Raw genomic sequence first — 22,879 nt, forward strand, 5'->3', positions numbered from 1 at the left:
TGTTGCCTTTATTAACTGCTGGTGGTCCTTTCTTATTTATATTCCTTACGTCGTTACAACAATCCCCTTCCCTTTTCATGGATGTGACCTACCGAATTAGACTATTTACCGGGTTTTTGATAACATGTGCAACACCACGGGTGCCATATGTGGAGCAGGATCTACTTACCATTCCGGAGCACTTGAGATCACCCCCAGTTTTTGGTGGGGTTCGTGTTGCTTAGTCTTTAGTATTCTATGTTGTGGCATGTATACTATTATTTGTCTGTTTGTCTTTTTCATTTTTAGACATGGCGTTGTCAGTTTATTTCAATCTATGAGTTTGACTGTCCCTCTGGTATCTTTCGTCCCTCTTTTATGATCACTGTCATTTTCCTTGTGGGTATTGCTGTGCATTTGTTTAATCTGTATTGGCTGTAGATATAGAAGAGGGTTGATATCTAATCTTTGTATAAAACATGTTTAACCAGCAGAATTTTTTACATCTGGCCTATGTTAGTCTTGTGGTTTTTTTTTATAATTTGGGTTCATTTGTATGTCTTGGTGTTTAGAGTGACGTTCATTTTCGCTGAACTAATACACATCTTTGTTTAGGGGCCAGCGGAAATCTGCCTCTGGGTGCAGGATATTCTAGCTGTGTTGAAGACCCATTGGTGGACTTGGATTATTTACTGCTCTTTAGTGGGGTTGTTGTCTCTTTGATAATTCCCTGTTTCCCTTCTCACTTTTATAAAATTGACAATAGCTCAATGACAGCAAGGACACAAAGCATATTGTGCTCATAGCAGGGAAACTATAACTATTGACAAGATGTTAGGTCGAGCAAATAAGAACTTGCAATGAAGGAAAACAACAGACAAACACATACAACCAGATTTATTTTAATTTTTTTTTAATTTTAGAAATTTGAAATGGTTGTCCATCCTTTAGGAACAATTTCAGTGTATATTTATCATATAACAATCAACCACAACTGAAGACAGGTCCGCTCAGGTAAAATTACCCCAAGGTCATTCAGTTTCCCAACTTTAGACCTTGAGAGTACCTGATAAAAGTTATGTCAGAAAATTGTTCCATGTAAACTGTAATCAGTATCATACATTTTAATTAAACATGAGCATATTGCATGGCAATGAAAGCATATAGTAGTTTTCATACATTTAATAAATATCACTTTTGTAAATGACATTTCATCAGTTTTTATAATAAATTATTTGACCATATGCCTTTGCAAAATATAACATGTCTGAATCCATGCTATAAATCCAGTGCGACTGTTCATGTGTTACCTTCCAACTCTGACATCTAAGACACTGTAGTCGTGTACTTTGAGCTTCTCTTTAATCACTGATTCCGTCATTAATTTGTTCATCTCACCCTTTATCACTAATATCCTTCATCCAGTATTCAAAAAGTCTGATGATCAAATGATTCACACCTGTAAATATATATGCAACATATGATTACACAATTTGCTTACTGGGTGTTCCTCAATCAGGGTTGATAAAGCTTACCAGTAAGTGATAATAATTTTTTTTAATCAAAATATATTATAATTTCATCTGTCTATTGTTGAAGAGTAAAGACCGATATGTTGACCAGAAGATTCCTTTTCCTTGTGGGTGTTATATAGTCTATCATTAACAAATACCATAACTAGATCTTTTATTCTTTTCAAACGGTAATTTAACTTCAATGGTGAAACGACAAATGTTTCTAATACAGATTTGATAATAGACAAAAAAAAATAAATAAAAGAGGGACTAAATATACCAGAGAAACAGTCAAACTCATAAATCGAAAATAAACTGACAATGACATGGCTAAAAATGAAAAAGACAAACAGACAAACAATAGTACACATGACACAACATAGAAAACTAAAGAATAAACAACACGAACCCCACCAAAAACTAGGGGTGATCTCAGGTGCTCCGGAAGGGAAAGCAGATCCTGCTCAACATGTGGCAACCAAGTCAGACATGATATAAATGTAGAGTAGTGTAACTTATTTTTGTGTTTTGTGGTTTACTGCTATACTCCCTTCATGACATCTTTCAAAGAGAAAATAAAGAATAAAAGGTATAGAACACATAGTTTTATATTAGATGTGCTGAGATTATGACGGTACAAAAATATAATTAATTTACACTCAGTTCTTTGTTACAGATTTTAATTGACTAACATTAAATGTTAAACCAGTTAAGAAAACAAAAATAATGTAACTTTTGACTAAAATAAATATGGTACTTTTCTGCCATCTTGGATGTAATATAGCAGAAAACAATCGGCCTAGATTATTTCATGAAGGCTAATTTTGAGGAGGAATGCAACTGATTTAACCCACTATATTTAAATGAAAAAAATTATGAAATTTTAACTTAAAATTACAACTGTTTTTCAATCCTTTTTTTTTTTATTTGTGGGCTACTAAATAAATGATTTGACTTCTGATCTTACCTTCAGACATAAAACAGCCATCAGATTTCATGCTAGACATTAAATCTCCTGCAGACTTCATATCACCAAGTAAAATTAATCTTTTGATATTGTGTATGATATTTAATTGACTTTCCATCTCCTTATTGTGATCATCTAACAAGCTCAGTGATTTATGTAATTCATCAAAAACATCTTGCTGCTCATCTGATTTTTCCCTCTCTGAAAAAAAGAAAAAAATATTTAACCAAATTCATCTTTTACAAAAAACAAACAAAAAACAGACTACTAATTCTCATTTGAACATTAAATTTAAGAGTTATGCAGATCCTTGATTTGAGTGTTATTTGGAAGAGATTATAAAATCTGTGGCAATATCATTTCAGTGCCCTGCTTCATTTACTTAGTCATTCATTTGGTTAATATGGTGAATTGCCTCTTTTAGGGATTATAAGATGAGCGGATGATATAACCATGAAACAAAAACGGGAAAAACAAGCATTCTGTGGGTATTGAATGGCAATACATATACCCTTATGGGTTAAAAATTCATAGTATGGAACAAAATTTTAACTTGATCTATAACTTGTCATGGTGTAAATTTGAAACTATATAACAATAAAATGCTTCACTGATAGCAGCCTGATACAACCACAGAGTTGAACCCTGAACAGTTGGGGCAAATTTGGACACACTATTCAAGCTTGATACTGTATGAATTTGGATTGTGATCAAATATTTGACATATAAATATAGTGTTATTAACTGGCTGTTTCTGTATTGGCCCTATTATATAATATAGATTCCAGGTTAGCTGTATTGGACCTGAGACTCAAAGAGTCGAGGGCCAATAGAGCTGATCGAGAATCTAAAACAGGGCCAATACAGAAACAGCCAGTTCATAACACTTTTATCAAATATAATGCCCATGGGCCAATACGGCTTTTTTCCATATTGGCCCTTTTTTTAAGTTTCAAAACTTTAAGACGTTACAAATCATTTAACCTGTTTATTTTATGAATTGATTTAAAAAATATAAAACAAATATTTTTAAATCATAACGATACTTCCAAAGTTAAGTAATGCGTAAGAAAATTGAAAACTGGAAGTGAACGTCCCTTATTAAGCCATGGGCCAATACAGCTTTTTTCCTGCTTTTTTTCGCATTGGCCCTGTTTTTTCAGTATTGGCCCTGTTCAAAGAGCAATATTAAATCTTGATTTATATTGACAGTGGAAAGGTTTTCTGTATTGCACATGCTGATTTATCTGTATTAAGGCTTATTTGCTCATATCATTTAACAATATAGGGTTATTGCATGAATATTGGGGAATATTGTCCCGAGGAGAATTTTATATTGCACGAGCTTGTGAGTGCTTATATGTTCTACGAGGGACAATATTCCCCAATATTCATGCAATAACCCTTTTATTGTATAGCAATATAATATTTGAAAGTAAAAAATGGTTTAATCTAAGATTTTGTCGTTGGTAACGTCATGAATTTTGAAGATTTATTGCACTAGTGCAATATTAGAATTTATTGCACGCTAACTTTTTGTTACTTTCTGTGGGAAAAATTATATTGCTATGCAATAATATAAGTTACTGACACAAAATAAGTGTGGTCAAAGATCTTACAAACCTATTGTGTAATACTGTGCAATTGAAGATATCTTCTTGAAACTTTTCAAAAATTTTGAAATTTAAAAATTTTTGAAAAAGATGTGAATTCCTTAAAAAAAAAATTGGACCCCCCCCCCTTCTCAAATTTTTGAAACCCCCCTTGAAGCAATATCCTCAAAACTCAATCCAATCCTTTCCTTTGTAGTATGGAACCATGTTGTACAATTTCAGAGAGATCCATACACTTTAACACAAGTTACTGTCTGGAAACTACAAAAATGCTTGTTTTGGGCCCTTTTTTGTCCCCTAATTCCTACATGTTTGGGCAATTAAACCAAAACTCAATCCCAGCTTTCCCTTTGTTATATGGAACCTTTGGCACAATGTCCGAGAGATCCATACACTTACACACAAGTCATTGTCTGGAAACTAGAAAAATGCTTGTTTTTGGCCCCTAATTCCTAAACTGTTGGCCCCATAACTCCTAAAATGAATCTCAACCATCTGCTTGTGGTATTTAACATTTTGGTACAATTTCAGAGCAATCAAAATACCTATTCACAAGTAATTGTCCTGAAACTAGAAAAATGCTTGTTTTGGGCCCCTAATTTCTTAAGAATTGGGACCATCATCCCCAAAATCAATCTTAACCTTCCTTTAGTGGTATTGAACCTTCTCTTTCATAGGGATCCATTCACTTAAACTAAATTTATTATCCAAAAACCAATGTGCCTTTGGACAAAGACGACAAAACAGACAACTACGACATGATACCATTATACGATCCAAATACATTTTTTGTGGTTGTATAAAATTCAGGTCAATATCTTAAAGCTTGACAAAAAAATGTTGAAAACTGATTATTTAAGTGAATTTTCTATTGCAAAGGTCCATAACTCTGCACTAAATCATCAATCAGTAACAAAATTCAAACTTGATCTGTAACTTGTCATGATAAAACAATATATCAAATATCAAATCAATATCTTCAAGCATGCAGAAAAGGGGTGTAGAAAACTGATTTTAACGGACAGACAATCAAACTAACAGACAGACAGACAGAGTGCAAACCTATAGTTCCCTTTAACTTTGTCGGTGGGGGACTAATAAATCCGTATATCAGAGGAACAGGACTTCTATTGGTGTTCTTCCTTTGTTTGCTTCTTGCTATCAGAGTCAGATCATGTATTTTTTTTAAAAGGGGTCTAATTCTTGAAAACATATTTTATTTTTATTTATGATTTTGATGCAAAAAAATAACATTTTTTCCAATCAAAATGAACCTATGCCCTCTATGCCCTCTACCAACCCCTCCTCCCACACACATAACTAAGCTGTCTTTTAGTGTTTTTTTTACCTTGAAGTTTATACACATCCCACACAGCATCAAAGAAGTTTGATAAGTCAGCAACTCTATCCTGTATTTCAATATTACTTGTTGTTTCAGCAGAAATCTGATTATCTTCCGAGGGAAGGAAAGAAAATGTTACACTTTTATCTTTATTTTTTTGCTTCTCTTTCCTTCTTTTCTTTTTTAATTTCCGCTTTTGATTCTTTGTCAATTTTTTGTCGCTTGTGTCATGTTGGTGGCTTTTTTCCTCTTTACATTTTTCTGTGTGTCTTCTGTTTTTCCTTTTTCTTTTTCTTGCTGGTTTGTCACTTTCAGAGCCTGTTAAATGTACGATACTTAAATCAAAACTAAAAATACAGAATCATGACAATGATATCCATGTAAAATCATGTAGAAATACTATTATATTGCTATTCCTTTTAATATCTATTAGGGTTAATATGAAGAAAAATAAGTTTTAAAATGAAAGTTTAAAGAATATTCTTTGCAAATAGTCAGTTTATATAATTCTGAATTTTTTTCTGAGAAGAAAATGGAATATATACAATCAGTTTTTTCTCACTGAAACAAATAATGTCAATAAATGAATTAACATATCACAAATGAACAATGTAGATTTTTTACGTATTTTTACAAACTTGATGAGGAATCTGATGGTTCATCCTCTCCTTTGTTATCTTCCAGTGGTTCAGTTGGGGTATAGTCTGCAGGAGGAGGAAGCACACTGTAGGTTTTTACTTCACGTACTGCTTTTTCAGCCTGGATGGGTGGAGTTATCTCACCTTCACCTTCACTGTCAGAATGTTCTGAAGATCCATTCTTCCCATACATAACATTCCATACATTTTGTTTGAAGACTAGAATATAATATCAAAAAATTATTTTTTTTTTCTTAAATGTGTAAAAATATCTTGTAATCTAGAAATAGTGTCTGTGTCGTACAATAACTCCTAAATCATTGTAAATGGAGTGAACTGATAATATCAATCATGACCAACTATAGATTTTTCCAGTTGAGTGATCATTTTAGATACTTACAAAATGACCTCACCAACAGAAACAAGAGTGCACACACAGAAATGTCTCGCCTTCTTTACTAATCATTGATATTATGTTGATACTCCTAAATATAAAGCTTTATTACGACTGTCACATAGACTTAACATGAACCATGAAAATAAGGTCAAGGTCAGTTGAACCATATGCCAGGCAGACATGTACAGCTAACAATGCTTCCATACAACAAATATAGTTGACCTATTGCTTATAGTTTAAGAAAATAGACCAAAACACAAAAACTTAACACTGAGCAATGAACCTTGAAAACCAGGTCAAGGTCAAATAAAACCTGCACGACTGACATATAGATCATAAAATATTTCCATACACAAAATATAGTTGACCTATGACATATAGTATTAGATAAAAAGACCAAAACTCAAAAACTTAACTTTGACCACTGAACCATGAAAATGAGGTCAAGGTCAGATGACATCTGCCCGCTAGACATGTACACCTTACAATCATTCCATACAATAAATATAGTAAACCTATTGCATAAAGTATGAGAAAAACAGACCAAAACACAAAAACTTAACTATAACCACTGAACCATGAAAATGAGGTCAAGGTCAGATGACATCTGCCCGCTAGACATGTACACCTTACAATCATTCCATACAACAAATATAGTAGACCTATTGCATAAAGTATGAGAAAAACAGACCAAAACACAAAAACTTAACTATAACCACTGAACCATGAAAATGAGGTCAAGGTCAGATGACACCTGCCAGTTGGACATGTACACCTTACAGTCCTTCCATACACCAAATATACTAGACCTATTGCTTATAGTATCTGAGATATGGACTTGACCACCAAAACTTAACCTTGTTCACTGATCCATGAAATGAGGTTGAGGTCAAGTGAAAACTGTCTGACGGGCATGAAGACCTTGCGAGGTACGCACATACTAAATATAGTTATCCTATTACTTACAGTAAGAGAGAATTTAACATCTGAACTTTTTTTTCCAGTGGTCACTGAACCATGAAAATGAGGTCAAGGACAATGGACATGTGACTGACGGAAACTTCGTAACATGAGGCATCTATATACAAAATATGAAGCATCCAGGTCTTCCACCTTTTAAAATATATAGCTTTTAAGAAGTGAGCTAACACCGCCGCCGCCGCCGCCGGATCACTATCCCTATGTCGAGCTTTCTGCAACAAAAGTTGCAGGCTCGACAAAAATGGCAATCACTCCTATAAAGACACTTAACCTATCTATCTATATTTCAGGGCCTTTTATAGCTGACTAGGTGGATCATTGACAATGACTTGCCTCTAGAAACAAGAATTGTCCAAAAAGACATGAGAACAATCATCAAAGAAATGGGAAAGTTTGACTCATTGTTGAAGGCCATATGGTGAACTTTAGCTGTAAATTTCTGTGTCATTTAGTCTCTTGTGGAGAGTTGTCTCATTGACAATCATACATCTTCTTATTTTTATAAACCTTAAATATTGGTAACAAACATCATTAATGAGCAAGAACTCCAATAAGTAATTGACTGGTGATTTCGGCTATGGTGATATATTTATAGATCTAGTCTTGCTGATCATTTTTCTATTCAAAGTGTCTGTCTATCTGTAGTAGTTTTCTAAATTATAAGAGGCAGAACACTAAAAGTCTGTAATATGAAGCTTTTACTTTAAGAGTACATCAACTTTATATTATCAATTATGACCAATGAAATGAGGTCAACAGTTAGATGAAAACCTTATCCATCACTCCATTCACCAAATAAATGATTATATCACTAGAGTGAGGGACCCAAATTTGCAGCATAATTTGTTCATTTCCACTTTAATACATCCGACCTACATTTGAAAATTTGGAACTTTTTTTTAGGTTTCAGAAATTTAACTATATGAAAAAACTTTGGTTAATTGTTCCAAAAACGAACACAAACATAAGAGGAAATCAAGTTGTTCATGTGCCATGGGGGACACATTTTCGCCGCAATGTATGACATGACCATCCTCATCTTCCTGGTATATAATAAAAATGAATAATTACAATTACATGAATTAGCTTGAGAGACCATCCCTATACGATTTTTTCTAACAATTATTTACTTTAAGACTCCGTGTGATTGCCATATAAATCTTACATAATTGCCAAAATTGTTGAAAAACATCTGCATATTTCTTTATATGTGCAAATAACCTTGAAAATGGGGTAAAGAGATGTATCAACAGCTTGAACATTACAAACAGACGTTACCATCTATTTGGGAAAGTATTGGGTAAAGGCACAAAAATTCTACCAAAAAAATAGCAAAATGGCGAAAAATGTGTTCAAGGCGATTATGCACCACCCACTCTGATAGTAAATTATAAACAGATAAAACTCCAACATCGACCAATAAACCATTAAATGATGTTAAGATCATACAAACTCTGCCAAACAGACAGAGTGACCTATCGTTGTTAATTTCTGTGTCATTTGGTCTCTTATGGAGAGTTGTTTCATTTGCACTAATACCACATCTTCTTTTTTATACCTGTACACCTTACAATCTTCCCATTACACCAGATATAGTTGACCTATTGCTTATAGTATCTGATAAACAGACAAAATTACAACAAGAGTGCACACACTGAAATGTCTCGCCTTGTTTACTTATAATTGATATCATGTTGACAGTCCTAAATATAAAGCTTTATTACAAATCTCACATAAACTTCACATCAACCAAAAAAATAAACATTGACCAATGAACCATGAAAATGAGGTCAAGGTCAGATGAACAATGCCAGGCAGACATGTACAGCTTACAATTCTTCCATAGAACAAATAAAGTTGCTTTGCTTATACTTTAAGAAATACAGACCAAAACACAAAAGCTTAAAACTGAGCAATCAACTGTGAAAATGAGGTCAAGGTCAAATAAAACCTTTACAACTGACTGCAATATAAATCATAAAACATTTCCATACAACAAATATAGTTGACCTATTGCATATAGTGTTAGAAAAAAAGACCAAAACTCAAAAACTTAATTTTGACCACTGAACCATGAAAATGAGGTCAAGGTCAGACATAGGCGGATCCAGGGGGGCCCTGGGGGGCTTGCCCCCCCCCCCCCCACCCCGTTTGTGGGAAAAATTTGGTTGATTATATAGGGAATCATTGAAGCATGACTGGAGTGGGGCCCCCCTTAGGTCAGTCAGAGGGTCCCCCCCTTAGGAAAAGTTCTGGATCCGCCACTGTCAGATAACACCTGCTGGCTAAATGTGTACCTTATAATCATTCCATACACCAAATATAGTAGACCTATTGCATACAGTATAAGTAGAACAGACCAAAACACAAAAACTGAACAATAACCACTGAACCATGAAAATGAGGTCAAGGTCAGATGACACATGTCAGCTAGACATGTCCACCTTACAATCATTCCATACACTAGTAAATATAGTAGTCCTACTGCATAAAGTATTAAAAAAAAAGACCAAAACACAAAAACTTTGCTATAACCACTGAACCATGAAAATGAGGTCAAGGTCAGACGACACCTACCAGTTAGACATGAACACCTTACAATCCTTCCATACACCGAATATATTACTCCTATTGCTTATAGTATCTGAGATATGGACTTGACCACCAAAACTTAACCTTGTTCACTGATCCATGAAATGAGGTTGAAGTCTAGTGAAAACTGTCTGAGGGGCACGAGGACCTTATAAGGTACGCATATACCAAAAACTATTACTTCTAATAAGAGAGAATTTAACATTACAACAAATTTATAACTTTTTTTTTCAAGTAGTCACTTAACAATGAAAATGAGGTCAAGGACATTGGACATGTGACTGACGGAAACTTCTTAACATGAGGCATCTATATACAAAGTATGAAGCAACTAGGTCTTCCACCTTCTAAAATATAAAGCTTTTATGAACTTAGCTAGCGCCGCCACCGTAGCCACCGCCAGATCACTATCCCTATGTCAAGCTTTCAAAAGTCACAGGCTCGACAAAAACTACTCTTTGACCAATGAACCATGAAAAAGAGGTCAAGGTCATATGAATCTTTCCAGACAGATATGTATACGTACTCCTTACAATCATTCAGTACACCATATATAATTAACCTGTAGCTTATAAGAAAAAGACAATACCAAAATAACTCAACAATGCCAATGAACTATAACGAGCGAATATAACGAGCGTCTCTAAAGAGCCTGAATCGCTCACCTGTAATTTTTTGCTTAAATCTTTCATCAATGATTATTTTTGCTTTTCAATATACTGGACCGTATATATAATGTGTGGCTAAAAATGATATTTAAATGTTCTTTGAATGTATTGTCATATTTTCTTCAAAATCAAAAAAAAGCATTTTACCCCTATGTAAGACCGTAGTTTGACCAATAATAGTTTACTTTTTACGAATTGTGACTTGGATGATTTAATTGTATCATTGGCACTCATACCACATTGTAACTCTTATATCTGTATAGATGAACAATAGTCCATTTGCCAATTCCCTTAATTGACCCTGTAATTAGAGATCCCTTTTTTAGTTGTCTCCCTTATAAGGCTTAGGGACATTAATTTTTATTTACAATTGAGAGCTAGCAGAAAGAGCAAATTCACTTGTGGGTAATATGAGTAATCTTAAGTTTTTCAAATCTTTTGATTACATTAATTTGTTGTTAAAGCTAAACACTGTTGACGTCAGAAACTATTTTTCATGAAAAATTAGTTAAAGTGCTGATATATCACTTTAAATTCATCATGCTGTGCATTGACAAAATCCAATTTTGTCCGGTATAGATCCAGTCTACAATTGACAAAAGGAAGTAATTTGTTTTAAAAGTGTGTAATAACAGAATCAAATCGGTAATTAGCAAATGAATTATTGTTATAGATTCATCTGAAAATTTCAGGGCTGATAGAACTTGACCAAAGGAACGTTTTTACTCCATGGGAGTTTCGCTCTAGTTTTTGAGATAAATATTATATATATAAACCAAAAACTGCACTTTACCACTCTGTTCTAATTTAAGCCATGGGGGCCATGTTTTTTTACACAACAGAAAATAAAACCCAAATATAATTCTAGATACCCTAAGAATCATCCAGCTTAAGTTTGGTTGTAATTGTTTCTGTAGTTTCAAAGAAGCTGCTTGATATATTTTACATCCAAAGGACAACGATGGACAACAACGGATGATGACTGAAGCCAAGTCAAGTGATGGCAAAGGCTCACATTTCCTCTAAAAGGGGAGCTTAAAATAAAGTCAAAGTCAGAGACATGTTCAACTTACAATCATTACATACACCAAGTTCAGTGGCCCTATTGATTATAGTATCCGAGAGAATATTTATGATTCTAATAGTGATGCTGTCTGACCATTATGACTGGAGTGCCCCCCCCCCCCCCCCCCTTTAGGTCAGTAAGCGGGCCCCCTTAGTATCAATGCAAAGTATATATTGGTTTAGAGGTTCATGCATTCATCAAAAGGCAGCAACCATTTGATTTTCTGGGGGGGGCTATGGTTTTTTTTTCTGTGCAAACTTTTTTTTTCGCCTTCGGCGCAGAACAATCTATTTTTTTAGCGACAAACCAAAACCTGGAAACAAACTTTTTTTTCCAAAAAAAAACCATAGCCCCCCCCCCCCCCCAGAAAATCAAATGGTTGCTGCCTAACACACATTGACACAAGAAGAATATTAATAAAATACAAATAATAAAATGTCTGAGGAACTTTAATGTTACATTTTTTACCATACAATCGACAATGTTGACAATTCATGGTTCATCGGTATTTTTGTTTATCCAGCTAATATAAAGGGAAATAATAAATGTAAGCACTTGCAATTAAAAAATAAAATATACAGGTCAAACCTTATCTATCTAAAATTCGTGTTATACAATATATTCTCTCTTTATCATGTACAATGCATTAAATGTGTTGCATACCTGTGTTTCTCTCCATGTAAATAGTTGCAATACCAAATCCTTGACCTAATCAATAAATACTCTAGAGAAGCACCGAATAAAATCGCGGGAAATCACAAATCATGAAATGTAAAATACTTGAGTTATGTGTTCGATGCAAGGTCACGGTGGTTGCAAATGTTTTTTTTACATCTCAAAATAAATGTCATGTCATGTCATGTCATGTGTTGTTGACTAAAATGCGCGTTCAGTATTCAAGACGTAGTTTCGGTTTCACATATTATTTAAAATTATAAAGATTGACCGGGAGATCGCACTTCACAATGAATTTACCCTCGGGTCTTGGATTCAATACCAAACTTTAATAGTTCACGAGTAGTTTTTTTTTAAAGGAAAACAAATGTAAAAACAACTGTTCTCAAAATAAAAATAACAAATGTAAAATAACGAGAACAAATGTAAATAATATTCTGTACATAAAACAGGATAACAATTGTAAAAAAAACTAATGTAAAAAATAAGCTATACACTGTACAATGTCTATCAAAGCCATAAAATCAGGCTGACAAAAATAAATCAACAGAAAATACATTGAGATGTGTATGTAAAGACACCTCTCAGGCAAAAATTATCAAATGAATATTTACACAAATTGACATTAAAATACTAAATCTTGTTTCTATTGGCATACAAATCATTTATCAATAAATTGCTATTTGGTTTGTTTTAAGTAAAATATTCTTTTTTCACAACACTTTACATGTAACCTCTCCATATGTTCAACAATTCCGCAATTTCCCCAGCTGTTGGTCGGTCTAAGGCACATGGTAGCCAACACTGTGAATACAAGTCTCTATACGATTCCTCAAACGGATCAACATCAATTTCTGGATGCTTAGGTCTCTGTCCATATGCTACCACGCCAAAAATAACTACGTGCTGGTTTTCGTTACTAAACGGGGTCTGTCGACTCAACAACTGCCACATTATGACAGCTAATGCATAAATATCTGCCCTTTTAGACGGAGCTTCACCTTTTAATAGTTCTGGAGCTCTGTAAGCAAAAGTACCTGTCAAAATGGATCTTTGTGTTGGACTGACAATCCCCGTGTCAATCTCCACTTTTTGAGAGCAACCAAAGTCTGCAACTTTGCATCGACCATCTGGCGTTATGAGAATGTTTGCTGGTTTTAAATCCAGATGAACAATTTTCATGTCATGTGCATACTTTAGAGCTTCGGCAATCTGCTGGGAAAATTTGACCCTGCGGCATGGCCCAAGGGAAATGGAATCGTCATCTATAAGGCTTTGTAATGTCCGATGTCCAGCATACTCCATAACAATCCAAGCACCTTGATCAAAAACATCCAAAGATGTAGCTGTGATAGTTTTGACAATGTTTTCATGGTCGAATCCTATCGTATTTAACTCAGCCTTGAAGCTTTCCAGCTGTGCCGCAGGATTTTTCGTTACTCTGTGCATTACTTTGACGGCCACAGTTGAATCTTTGTATTTACCTCTGTAAACTGATCCGAATCCACCTGTGCCAAGCAAGCGTCCAAGAACAACTTCTTCCTTCTTAAGGGATGTATTTCTGTGTCTGCTGCTAACGATAGCGTGGGGACGTTTGAATTCATCTCTCTTCTTTTCTTTATGTGCCAAAACAGGCATTACAATCCTCTTAGCAAACTGTCCCAACTTCTTACGGAAAAGTTTGTATTTCCGTAAAATATGCTGGCATTGGTTAAGTCCTTTCAGTGAACTTGAAGAATATTTTTTGTCTTTAACAACACTACACAAATTCTGTTTACTTTTTATCTGCATTTTGGATATATCCACCTTACTATGACAATCATTATATAAACTATAACACTATACTATTCAGGTTGAAAACTGTTCACATATGAGGTCAAGGTTCATAATCAACTGTTTTGTGATTCAAAGCTGTGACTATTATACTAACAATACAGTTTGAAATGATAGAAGGAAATTAAAAAAAAAAGTTTCCGTGAATATCTTTTCTTATTATTTTATCACGTAAAATACAAAAGCTTTTCTGGTAAATATTTCTTTTGGAAAAAAATGTTACAAATGATCTAAATACTTTAAATTGTGAGAATTGGCAACAAAAATTATAAAAAAAACTTGAGTGTTTGAAAAGTTTTCGGGAACAATTTGAAAGATATAAAGATGTTGTTGATTTTATGTTATTCGTTAAAACAATATCATAACTAAATTGTTGTTTAAATCTTTCAAACAATGCAAAAACAAAACAAGTGATACATCCATATACATAAGAATTAGGACAAAACAGCGCTGGTAGTTTTTTCCTGTAACTAATATGAAACATAGTCAAACCACGGAAGTTCCATGGTCAAACCGCCCCGGTGGGTAAGTTGTAGCGCGTTCGTCTCGAGTGAGGGATAGTGTCCTGGGTTCGAAGCCCTAACGGGTGAATCCAAAGATCTTAAAATTGGTATTAGCTGCATCTCCGCTAAGCACGCGGCATTGACTTGAGAAAAAAAAAGATGTAGATGTGGTATAATTGCTATAGACAACTCTCCACAAGAGACCAACTGACACAAAATACAGTAGAATTCTTGGATAGTTTGTTTGTTAGCTGAGCTTTGAAGTCATTATTAGTTCAGATATGTTACCCTCCTTTCAAAGTAGTCTAGTCTTACTAGTCTCTGTCGCTGGTTGGTTGGCGATATTGGAGATGGCATGCCTTCCTGTGGTTGAACGGACTGATGACGATATTCGTTTTGATAACGATCCCCTAATTTCCCCCTTGTTATTTTGTGGGTATTATCTCCCTGCTGCCCTCTAGTGATGGTATGGCTTCTTCTGCTGTTTCTGGTCTACCCTGGTGGTTTGACCTCAGCTGATGTTGCAGCAGAGCTTTTGGCCTGCACCCACTGGTCGTAACGCTTGGCGTCCCTTCTCCTGGTTTGTTCTTTTTTAGAGCCGGCTTGGATTTACTGGAGAATGCCTCTGGTTCCTTAGCCTTGTTCCATGTCAACTGTACGGTCACCTGGTCAGTACTTGCCGAAAACTTCCAATCAGGTTCTTTACCAGACAACTTCATGGCTGCTAACTTTAGCGTTCAATTCATCAGGGATTTCCATAATAATTTGTCCAAGAAGTGAGTCGTGTTGTGAGCTGCGATCAGTAGAGTACATGAAAACGAAGAAAGAAGATTGGTTATCTGTCGGACTAGTCTACTCTTAAAGGACACCCTAATAATGATCACAATGCACACACAAGCTGATGATCACACAGTAACCACAAGCTGATGATTATAAGGCAACAACAAGCTCATAGTAACAAGGTATCCACAATCTAATGATCACTATGTAATGAGGGGGGGGGGGGCAAGGGGGGTCCCCATAACAGCAAAACAGTGATTTGATTTGGTGAAAAACAGATAACAAGGAATTGGAAAGGGATAATAACAGATAACAGTAAATGAAATATGAAAATAAATCTGCCCAGGACCAATCCAGCAGATGACTCGTAGATCTTAGTATATAAATTGTGGTATGGACCTAGAAAATTGTAATTTGTGTAAACAAGACGTTTCGGCCATTGAGGCAGTTCTGCCTTGGTTGATTTTTTTTCTGTAACTTGTACAATAAGTTATAGTATGATTGTTGAATTTTTCTGAACGAAATGACTAGTTTCTGTTTTTGATATAGGGATATTTTTAATCTAGGGAATTTGAGGGATCAATTGTTAAAGATTTAGGTTTTTTTATTTAATTTTTGAAAATAGTAGTGCAGCCAGTGACACTTTATTGTCAATTTGATTTTTAGATTTTTTTCTTCTGAAAAGCAATACTTTACAAGTAATAAAAAAAAAAAATTGATGCACAATATATTTTTTTTATTTAATGACCTCCTGATAAAACTTACTTATAAAATACAAAAATACCCAGATCAGTTGAGACAGGACATGTAACTGAAACACGCATGCCAGTTATGGTTCTTCTGATAATAGAAATTGCCTCAAGTGACAATTCTGATAGTATAATAGAATGTGGACCTAGTGAAAATTTGGATGACACCAAGTGAAACACCAATCATGCATCTTGTGTAAAATTATAGAATATGGAAAATTTGGGTACAGCATGGGAGAAGCTGTAGGATTTTTAAAAAGGGTAAATTTATCGAAAAATTAAACTGAAGACACATCTTTATTTGCATCAATGGTTTCAGAGCTTCAATTTTCGCCATGTGAAGCAGTTAAAAAACTTTTAAAAATATGCTGGTCAGGGTTCTCTTTCATGTAAATGAAAAGAGAGGGAGTAGCACTTATAATATAAATGCTAAAAGAAAAAGATGTTGTATAATTTCAAAAGCCATAATTCAAACCCATACCACTTAGTAATGTAAAATAATTCAAAGGATAAAAACTAACTGCCTTATTTATCCACAAAATAGTGAACGAGAAACTTAGTAACACAGTAACAAACTACAACCACTGAATCCAGGCTCCTGACTTGGAAGTAGGCACATACAGAATGTGATTGCGTCAACGTTACCATGCTATAGGTGGTGTCCAATCCTCCCCTAATCAGGGACAGTGGTGTAACAGTACATCATAAAGATTATTATGTGGTCATTGAATAAAAATAATCTATAGGGTGTACCAATGCTTTTTTTATAACAAAATCCATACTATAAGTTATTGTACAAGTTATACGTGAATTATAATAATTTGTACGAAATGCTACATGTTCATAGACAATGGACACGGGTGTCATTCGGTTTATCGAGAGAAATGGTCGTGAAAGAATATCTAACGACGGTCAAGTATTGAGAGACGATCGTGAAAGTTCTGGTAACGGATCGTGAAAGACATTTAATGAAAATTTTAGGTCAGAATCTTTTAAAAAATCGCTTAATTTTCAAAACGCGGAACAAATCCGAACAAAAAAATATGTCTGTCAAAATGGTTTAACTTCCTCAACATATCTGTGAAATAAGATAAAGAATATATGCAGTACTTTATGAAAAAACACAAAAGGCGCAATGCATGTCTATGAAATTAATTACAAATAACACGCTTTTTGTACCTATAATGGTCATATTTCAGTTTATCGTGATATATTTGAAATTTAATCTTTGGTGTATATGATAGTACAGCAAAATTAAGGTATGTTCTTCCCTTAAAAGCATTAATTTGTATATGAAAACCTTGAATTTGTTGAATATCCATCAAACTTGATCGTGAAAGATCAGGCAACGCATTATTTTGATCGTGAAAGATAATGCGTGACCAGACTTATTACTAGTAATCAGAAATCAGTATTTTTTTTTACCATTTGATAAACCTGCAACTGGTTGAAGCCTGTAACTATTTTGATAAGGAAGAAAATTAAAGCTATTATATTTTTCTATTCAACACTTTACCTCGAAAGTTAAAAAACAAAACAACTAAAAACGTGTCTAAATAAGTTTGAAAGATTCAGCTCTGAGAATCGGTCAAGTGCAATTCAGGCAGACCGACACTATTTAGCCAATAATATGGATATGCAACGTTTAAACCAAAATGATATCCATCAAACAAAAACTTTCAGCAAAACAGCATCTTTCATGAGTAATTTGAGTAAATCTCGTCTGCTTTAGTTATGATAGTAATTCTTTTGAACGTCTATAATATCAAGGGTTTTAATAGAAGTGTCAAATGCGCTTAATGTGCTTAATGTATTTTTGTCCATCTGATGAGTTAAGCCTTTTCAATTGATTTTTATAGTTCATTCTTATGTTGTACTGTTATACCACTGTCTCAGATTAGGGGGTGGGTTGGGATCCCGCTAACATGTTTAACCCCGCCAACATGTTTAACCCCGCCACATTATCTATATACAAATAAGGCCGTTAGTATTCTCGTTTGAATTGTTTTCCATAGTCATATCGGGGCCTTTTATAGCTGACTATGCGGTATGGGCTTTGCTCATTGTTGAAGGCCGTACGGTGACCTATAGTTGTTAATGTCTGTGTCATTTTGGTCTCTTGTGGATAGTAGTCTCTTTGGCAATCATACTATATCTTCTTTTTTTAAAATTAGGATTGTAAATGGTTCATAAAAAGAGTGCAAGAACAGATGAACCATGACATACAGATCTCTACAAATATCCCGTAGACCAAATATATGTGTTCCGATCCTTACAATGCCTTAGAAAATGACAAATGTAAAAGTGATGCTTGGCCAATTGATTTGGAACATAAGGTCAAAAGTATATGAACCCTGACCGACAGCCAGACATAGACATCTTACTATCATTCAATATATCAAATACAATTGACGTCATCATGGTCATATATGAAACATTCAGACAGACATGTACACCATACACGAAATACCATGGCGCTATAGCAAACAGGTATATATCCAAAAGGCTAACCAACATAAAACGAACATTGCCGAATGATGCATGATAATGAGCTCGATGTTATATAAACCTTGCAGAAGTCTGCAAATGTACACCTTACAATCATAACAACAGACATTTATCCTAAAGCTTAACGAATCCGCGATACGGACTGAATCTTCATCCATGAAATGAGGCAAATTCGGGGTCAGGTGAATCCTGAATGACGGACATCAGGGGCGGATCCAGGAATTTAGATAGAGGGGGGGGGGGGCGAAGTTTTAAATTTGTTGGACCTTTTTTGGACTATAAAAAAAAAATAAGTGTAAAATGCACTTTTTAAACGGTTCCTGACGTGGGGCATGTATATTCTATAGTTGCTGTAAAGTGTAAGGGTTGGACATTTTTATGCTGTATTCTCCCTATTGATTGTCTATAATAAAATGATAATATGGATCCAAAGCTATGTACTGATATATTTGATGTGGGATGTTGTAAACAAGAAATACGCCGAACTATTCGATGAAATTTACCATACGAGAGTTAAAAAAGTCAAACAACCAATTTTTATCTAAATGTTTGGTTGATATATTTCACTCAATAAAATCAAGGGAGGTGAGGGGTTCCAAAATCAACCAAAGGCTACGAATGAGTCTGAAATGACGACGAATTTATGAATGACCGTCGACAAATGGAGACATAAAAGCCACTCTCAGCAGTCAGGTTGCAGTCTTGTCTTGAAAAAAGTATTCAATATATCAGTTCGGCGAAACAGACATTCCGGTCAGACATGCAAACCCCCGACCAAAAAAAAAAAATACGCCTGTTTTTTATACATCATGTTCATTTAATGCTAAATAATTCTGTGGGAAATTTTCGTTTCTAATAGCAAAAAAGTTTAAAAAATTTAATGCAAAAATCGGAGTCAGATTATTTTTCTCAGATACCTTAGACTGCCTCCTCAAATCAAATGGTTCGTACCTTAGACTTTACATCTATCTATAGAGCTGATACTGACTGGGGATCATTATTCAGCTATCATGTTATTCTAAAATAGACTGGGGCGTTTGGGGTAAAACATGTTTTCGTAGGTAAATAATATTGCTGTGGATTTTTTTTTCTTTCATGACAGTGTAATAGAGTATTACTTTCTGTTTGACTGAATTATGAAATAGAAGTCACTACTATACGTTTAGGCTCAATCCTGTTTTGCTTTGAAGGTACTATGGTTGTCATTCTCAGCCTAAGCAATTTGTTACTGTGATTTGAATTTCAAAATGACTGAGGGACGCACTGGTCAACTCAACCATAGCGAATCACATGACAAACAGTCCAAGCAAAGGTACGCCCTCTACGACCCCCCCCCCCCCCTGGATCAGCCACTGGACATGCAGTTTATAGGATCTAATATACAAAATGTGGGTATCCTATAACTCGTGATAAGTGAGTACTTCAAATGACAATAAAAAGCTTTATCCTACAATCTTCCAACTATTTTACATTTCATTTTCTGAAAATATTAATACTTTAAAATGCTTAAACCTATTGAGGATGTTGACCTATATAGCTTTTCTCAATACCAATAACAAATATTAATTATGATATAATGAAGACTAATTTGAACGTCTTCGTAGCATCAGATCTTTCACGATCCTTTTCACGATCTTGAAAAATGCGGTACGTGATCTTTCACGATCCGAAAAATCAATTTTGTGTAAATAGTTCTTTATTTACCAAGTTTCAGATTAGGTTTATACAAAATAACTATAAGAACCATTTGATTAATTCAAATAGAATATCCTTATTCGTATTAAAGTAGTTTTTCTAGTCAAATTTGTGAAAAAATCATGTTTGTTTACATTTTTTATGTCATTGAAATGTCGAGAAGCAAGCTGCCTTTTGTTGTTTTGTAATAACTATGTACTTTTAAAACTGGATATTCTCACATACTGATCATAATGTTGAACCATTTTGACAGACAGTTTTAGTTTGTCGTAAATTTGTCTGTGTAATTTATTAAATTAGAATATGTATTGACCTTTCATATGTCTTCTCGATTAAATGTCTTTCACGATCCGTTACCAGAACTTTCACGATCGTCTCTCAATACTTGACCGCCGTTAGATATTCTTTCACGACCATTTCTCTCGATAAACCGAATGACACCCGTGATGGAATTTAATACAAAGTATAATAATAATATATACTGGAATGGTCCTGGGTCCAATTGATTTTAATATGTTTATGTGATGTATGTTACTGAAATTCTTCTGCAAATACAGGGCCACCCGATATTATCAGTAGAAAGACCCCAATAGATATACATTGTAAGAAGATGTGGTAAGCGCGCCAATGACACTATCATCTATTCAAATCACAATTTTCAATTATCTTCAAATTCTACGGAAGATTGGCTGTCAAAATGCTAGCATTCCAATTTTCAATAACAGTTAACAGCAAATACATTCTCACAATAACAGATAACAAAATAGATAATAGTCCTATACAGCTAACAAAGAATAAGTCAATAACAGCTAACAGTAAATATATTTTCAGAATAACAGATAACAAAGAATTAAAATGCCCCATAACAGCATAACAGTTAAACCCCTTGCCCCCCCCCCCCCTGTAATCACAAGCTGATGCCCACAATGTGTCCCAAAAGCGGATGATCACACGGCAATCACAAGGTTCTTTCAAGTGGATGATCAAACGGCAATCATCAGCTGATGATCACATAGCACCCACATACTTACGATCTCAATGCACCAAGGGGATGATGATAAAAAAGCAACCACATGCTAATGGTCACTAGACACTAACAAGCAAATGACCACAAGGCACCTTCAATCTAATGACCACAAGACATCCCACAAGCTAATGATCACAAGGCACCTTCAATCTAATGACCACAAGGCATCCCACAAGCTAATGATCACAAGGCAACCACAAACTGATGATCACATGGCACCCCACAAGCTGATGATCACAAGACACCACAAGCTGATGATCACAAGGCACCAACAAGCTGATGATCACAATGCATTCACAAGCCAATGATTGCAAGGTAATCACAAACTAATGATCACAAGGCACCCACACGCTGATGATTACAAGGCACTCACAAGCTATAGATCACAAGCTGATGATCACAAGCCAATGATCAGATGGCATCCACAAGCTGATGATTACAAAGCATCCACAAGCTGATAATCACATGCCAATCACAAGCTGAAGACCACAAGGTTCCCACAAGCGGATCGCATGGGAATCGCAAGATAATCACAAGGCTCCAACAAGCTATTTCTAAGTTCTGCTTGTTTCACATGATACCCATGTCTATTGCAAAACTGGACAAATACTGCAGATACAAAGTAGAAGATGATAGTAGTTCCTGTTGACACTTATATCCGGTAGAGGAATATTGGTAATTATCATACCTCAGTATGTTTTTTCTATACAAAAAGTAATGAAATAATTGTGCTATTTCGTTCCACAGACTATTTGCCAGTCAATAGTTTCAAAGACTATTACCCTGGTTAATAGTTTCATCAACATATTTCCTGTACTTTTTCATACTTATTTTTCATTGAACAGTAATGAGGTCACAAACTTTTTCACTTTTTGCGCTTGGCAACGTCAATATGATATCGTATTTTTTTAATCTGTTTGTGTCTGTTCTAGTTTCAAATTAATATATCACTTACCAGAAGCATTTAAAAAAAAGGATAAGAAAAGCGATGAATTTTTAAAAGATCTAAATGTATTAAATTGTATTACATGGGTCGGTGTACAGTACTTTAGCTAGTCTAGTAGAATTTATTTTATGCATGGGAGTTTTTCCTAGTCTTGACTCCTTGAATACAACTAAAACTATAAAAAAAAAACATATAGTTCATCATGTGCATGTTTATGTGACATTTTTCTTTTCTTTCTCAAGATTTATGTAAACTTTTTATAAAGTTGATTTGTTCAGTATAATAAAACACCTAATTAATGGTTGTGTGGGTGATAGCAAGTTTGTTGTCTATTCACATACCAACTATTACCCTCGGCTTCGCCTCGAGCAATAGTTGGTTTCTCAGGGACAACAAAACTTGCTAT

The 22,879-nt window shown here is 34.5% G+C and overlaps 2 protein-coding genes across 3 annotated transcripts; both read right to left on the reverse strand.

Annotated features, from left to right (window-relative positions):
• Positions 1-1,146: 1,146 nt before the first annotated feature.
• Positions 1,147-12,518, reverse strand: LOC139500945 (NF-kappa-B-activating protein-like). 2 transcript variants are annotated; one of them, XM_071289884.1, is made up of 5 exons: positions 12,421-12,518; positions 6,054-6,272; positions 5,422-5,733; positions 2,461-2,661; positions 1,147-1,438 (listed from the first exon to the last, which is right to left on the reverse strand). In XM_071289884.1, the coding sequence occupies exons 1-5, from the start codon at positions 12,434-12,436 to the stop codon at positions 1,374-1,376; spliced, it is 813 nt and encodes a 270-aa protein (XP_071145985.1). In that variant the 5' UTR covers positions 12,437-12,518; the 3' UTR covers positions 1,147-1,373. The 2 variants fall into 2 exon arrangements, with proteins under 2 accessions (XP_071145985.1, XP_071145977.1); XM_071289876.1 differs by lacking the exon at positions 12,421-12,518 and adding an exon at positions 12,226-12,278.
• Positions 12,189-14,299, reverse strand: LOC139500936 (serine/threonine-protein kinase mos-like). Its single transcript, XM_071289850.1, has one exon. The coding sequence runs from the start codon at positions 14,221-14,223 to the stop codon at positions 13,156-13,158; it is 1,068 nt and encodes a 355-aa protein (XP_071145951.1). The 5' UTR covers positions 14,224-14,299; the 3' UTR covers positions 12,189-13,155.
• Positions 14,300-22,879: the final 8,580 nt, after the last annotated feature.

The sequence above is a fragment of the Mytilus edulis genome, chromosome 1 (genome assembly GCF_963676685.1).
Source record: "Mytilus edulis chromosome 1, xbMytEdul2.2, whole genome shotgun sequence".
Classification (NCBI taxonomy): Eukaryota; Metazoa; Mollusca; class Bivalvia; order Mytilida; family Mytilidae; genus Mytilus; species Mytilus edulis.

Coding starts and splice junctions, on each gene's coding strand:
- LOC139500945 (XM_071289876.1), bottom strand. CDS start 12,253: ATGAATTGTCAACATTGTCGATTGTATG. Junction 5,734..6,053: donor ACCATCAGATTCCTCATCAA/GTTTGTAAAAAT, acceptor TACATTTAACAG/GCTCTGAAAGTGACAAACCA. Junction 2,662..5,421: donor GGATGTGTATAAACTTCAAG/GTAAAAAAAACA, acceptor TCTTTTTTTCAG/AGAGGGAAAAATCAGATGAG.
- LOC139500936 (XM_071289850.1), bottom strand. CDS start 14,223: ATGCAGATAAAAAGTAAACAGAATTTGTGTAGTGTTGTTAAAGACAAA.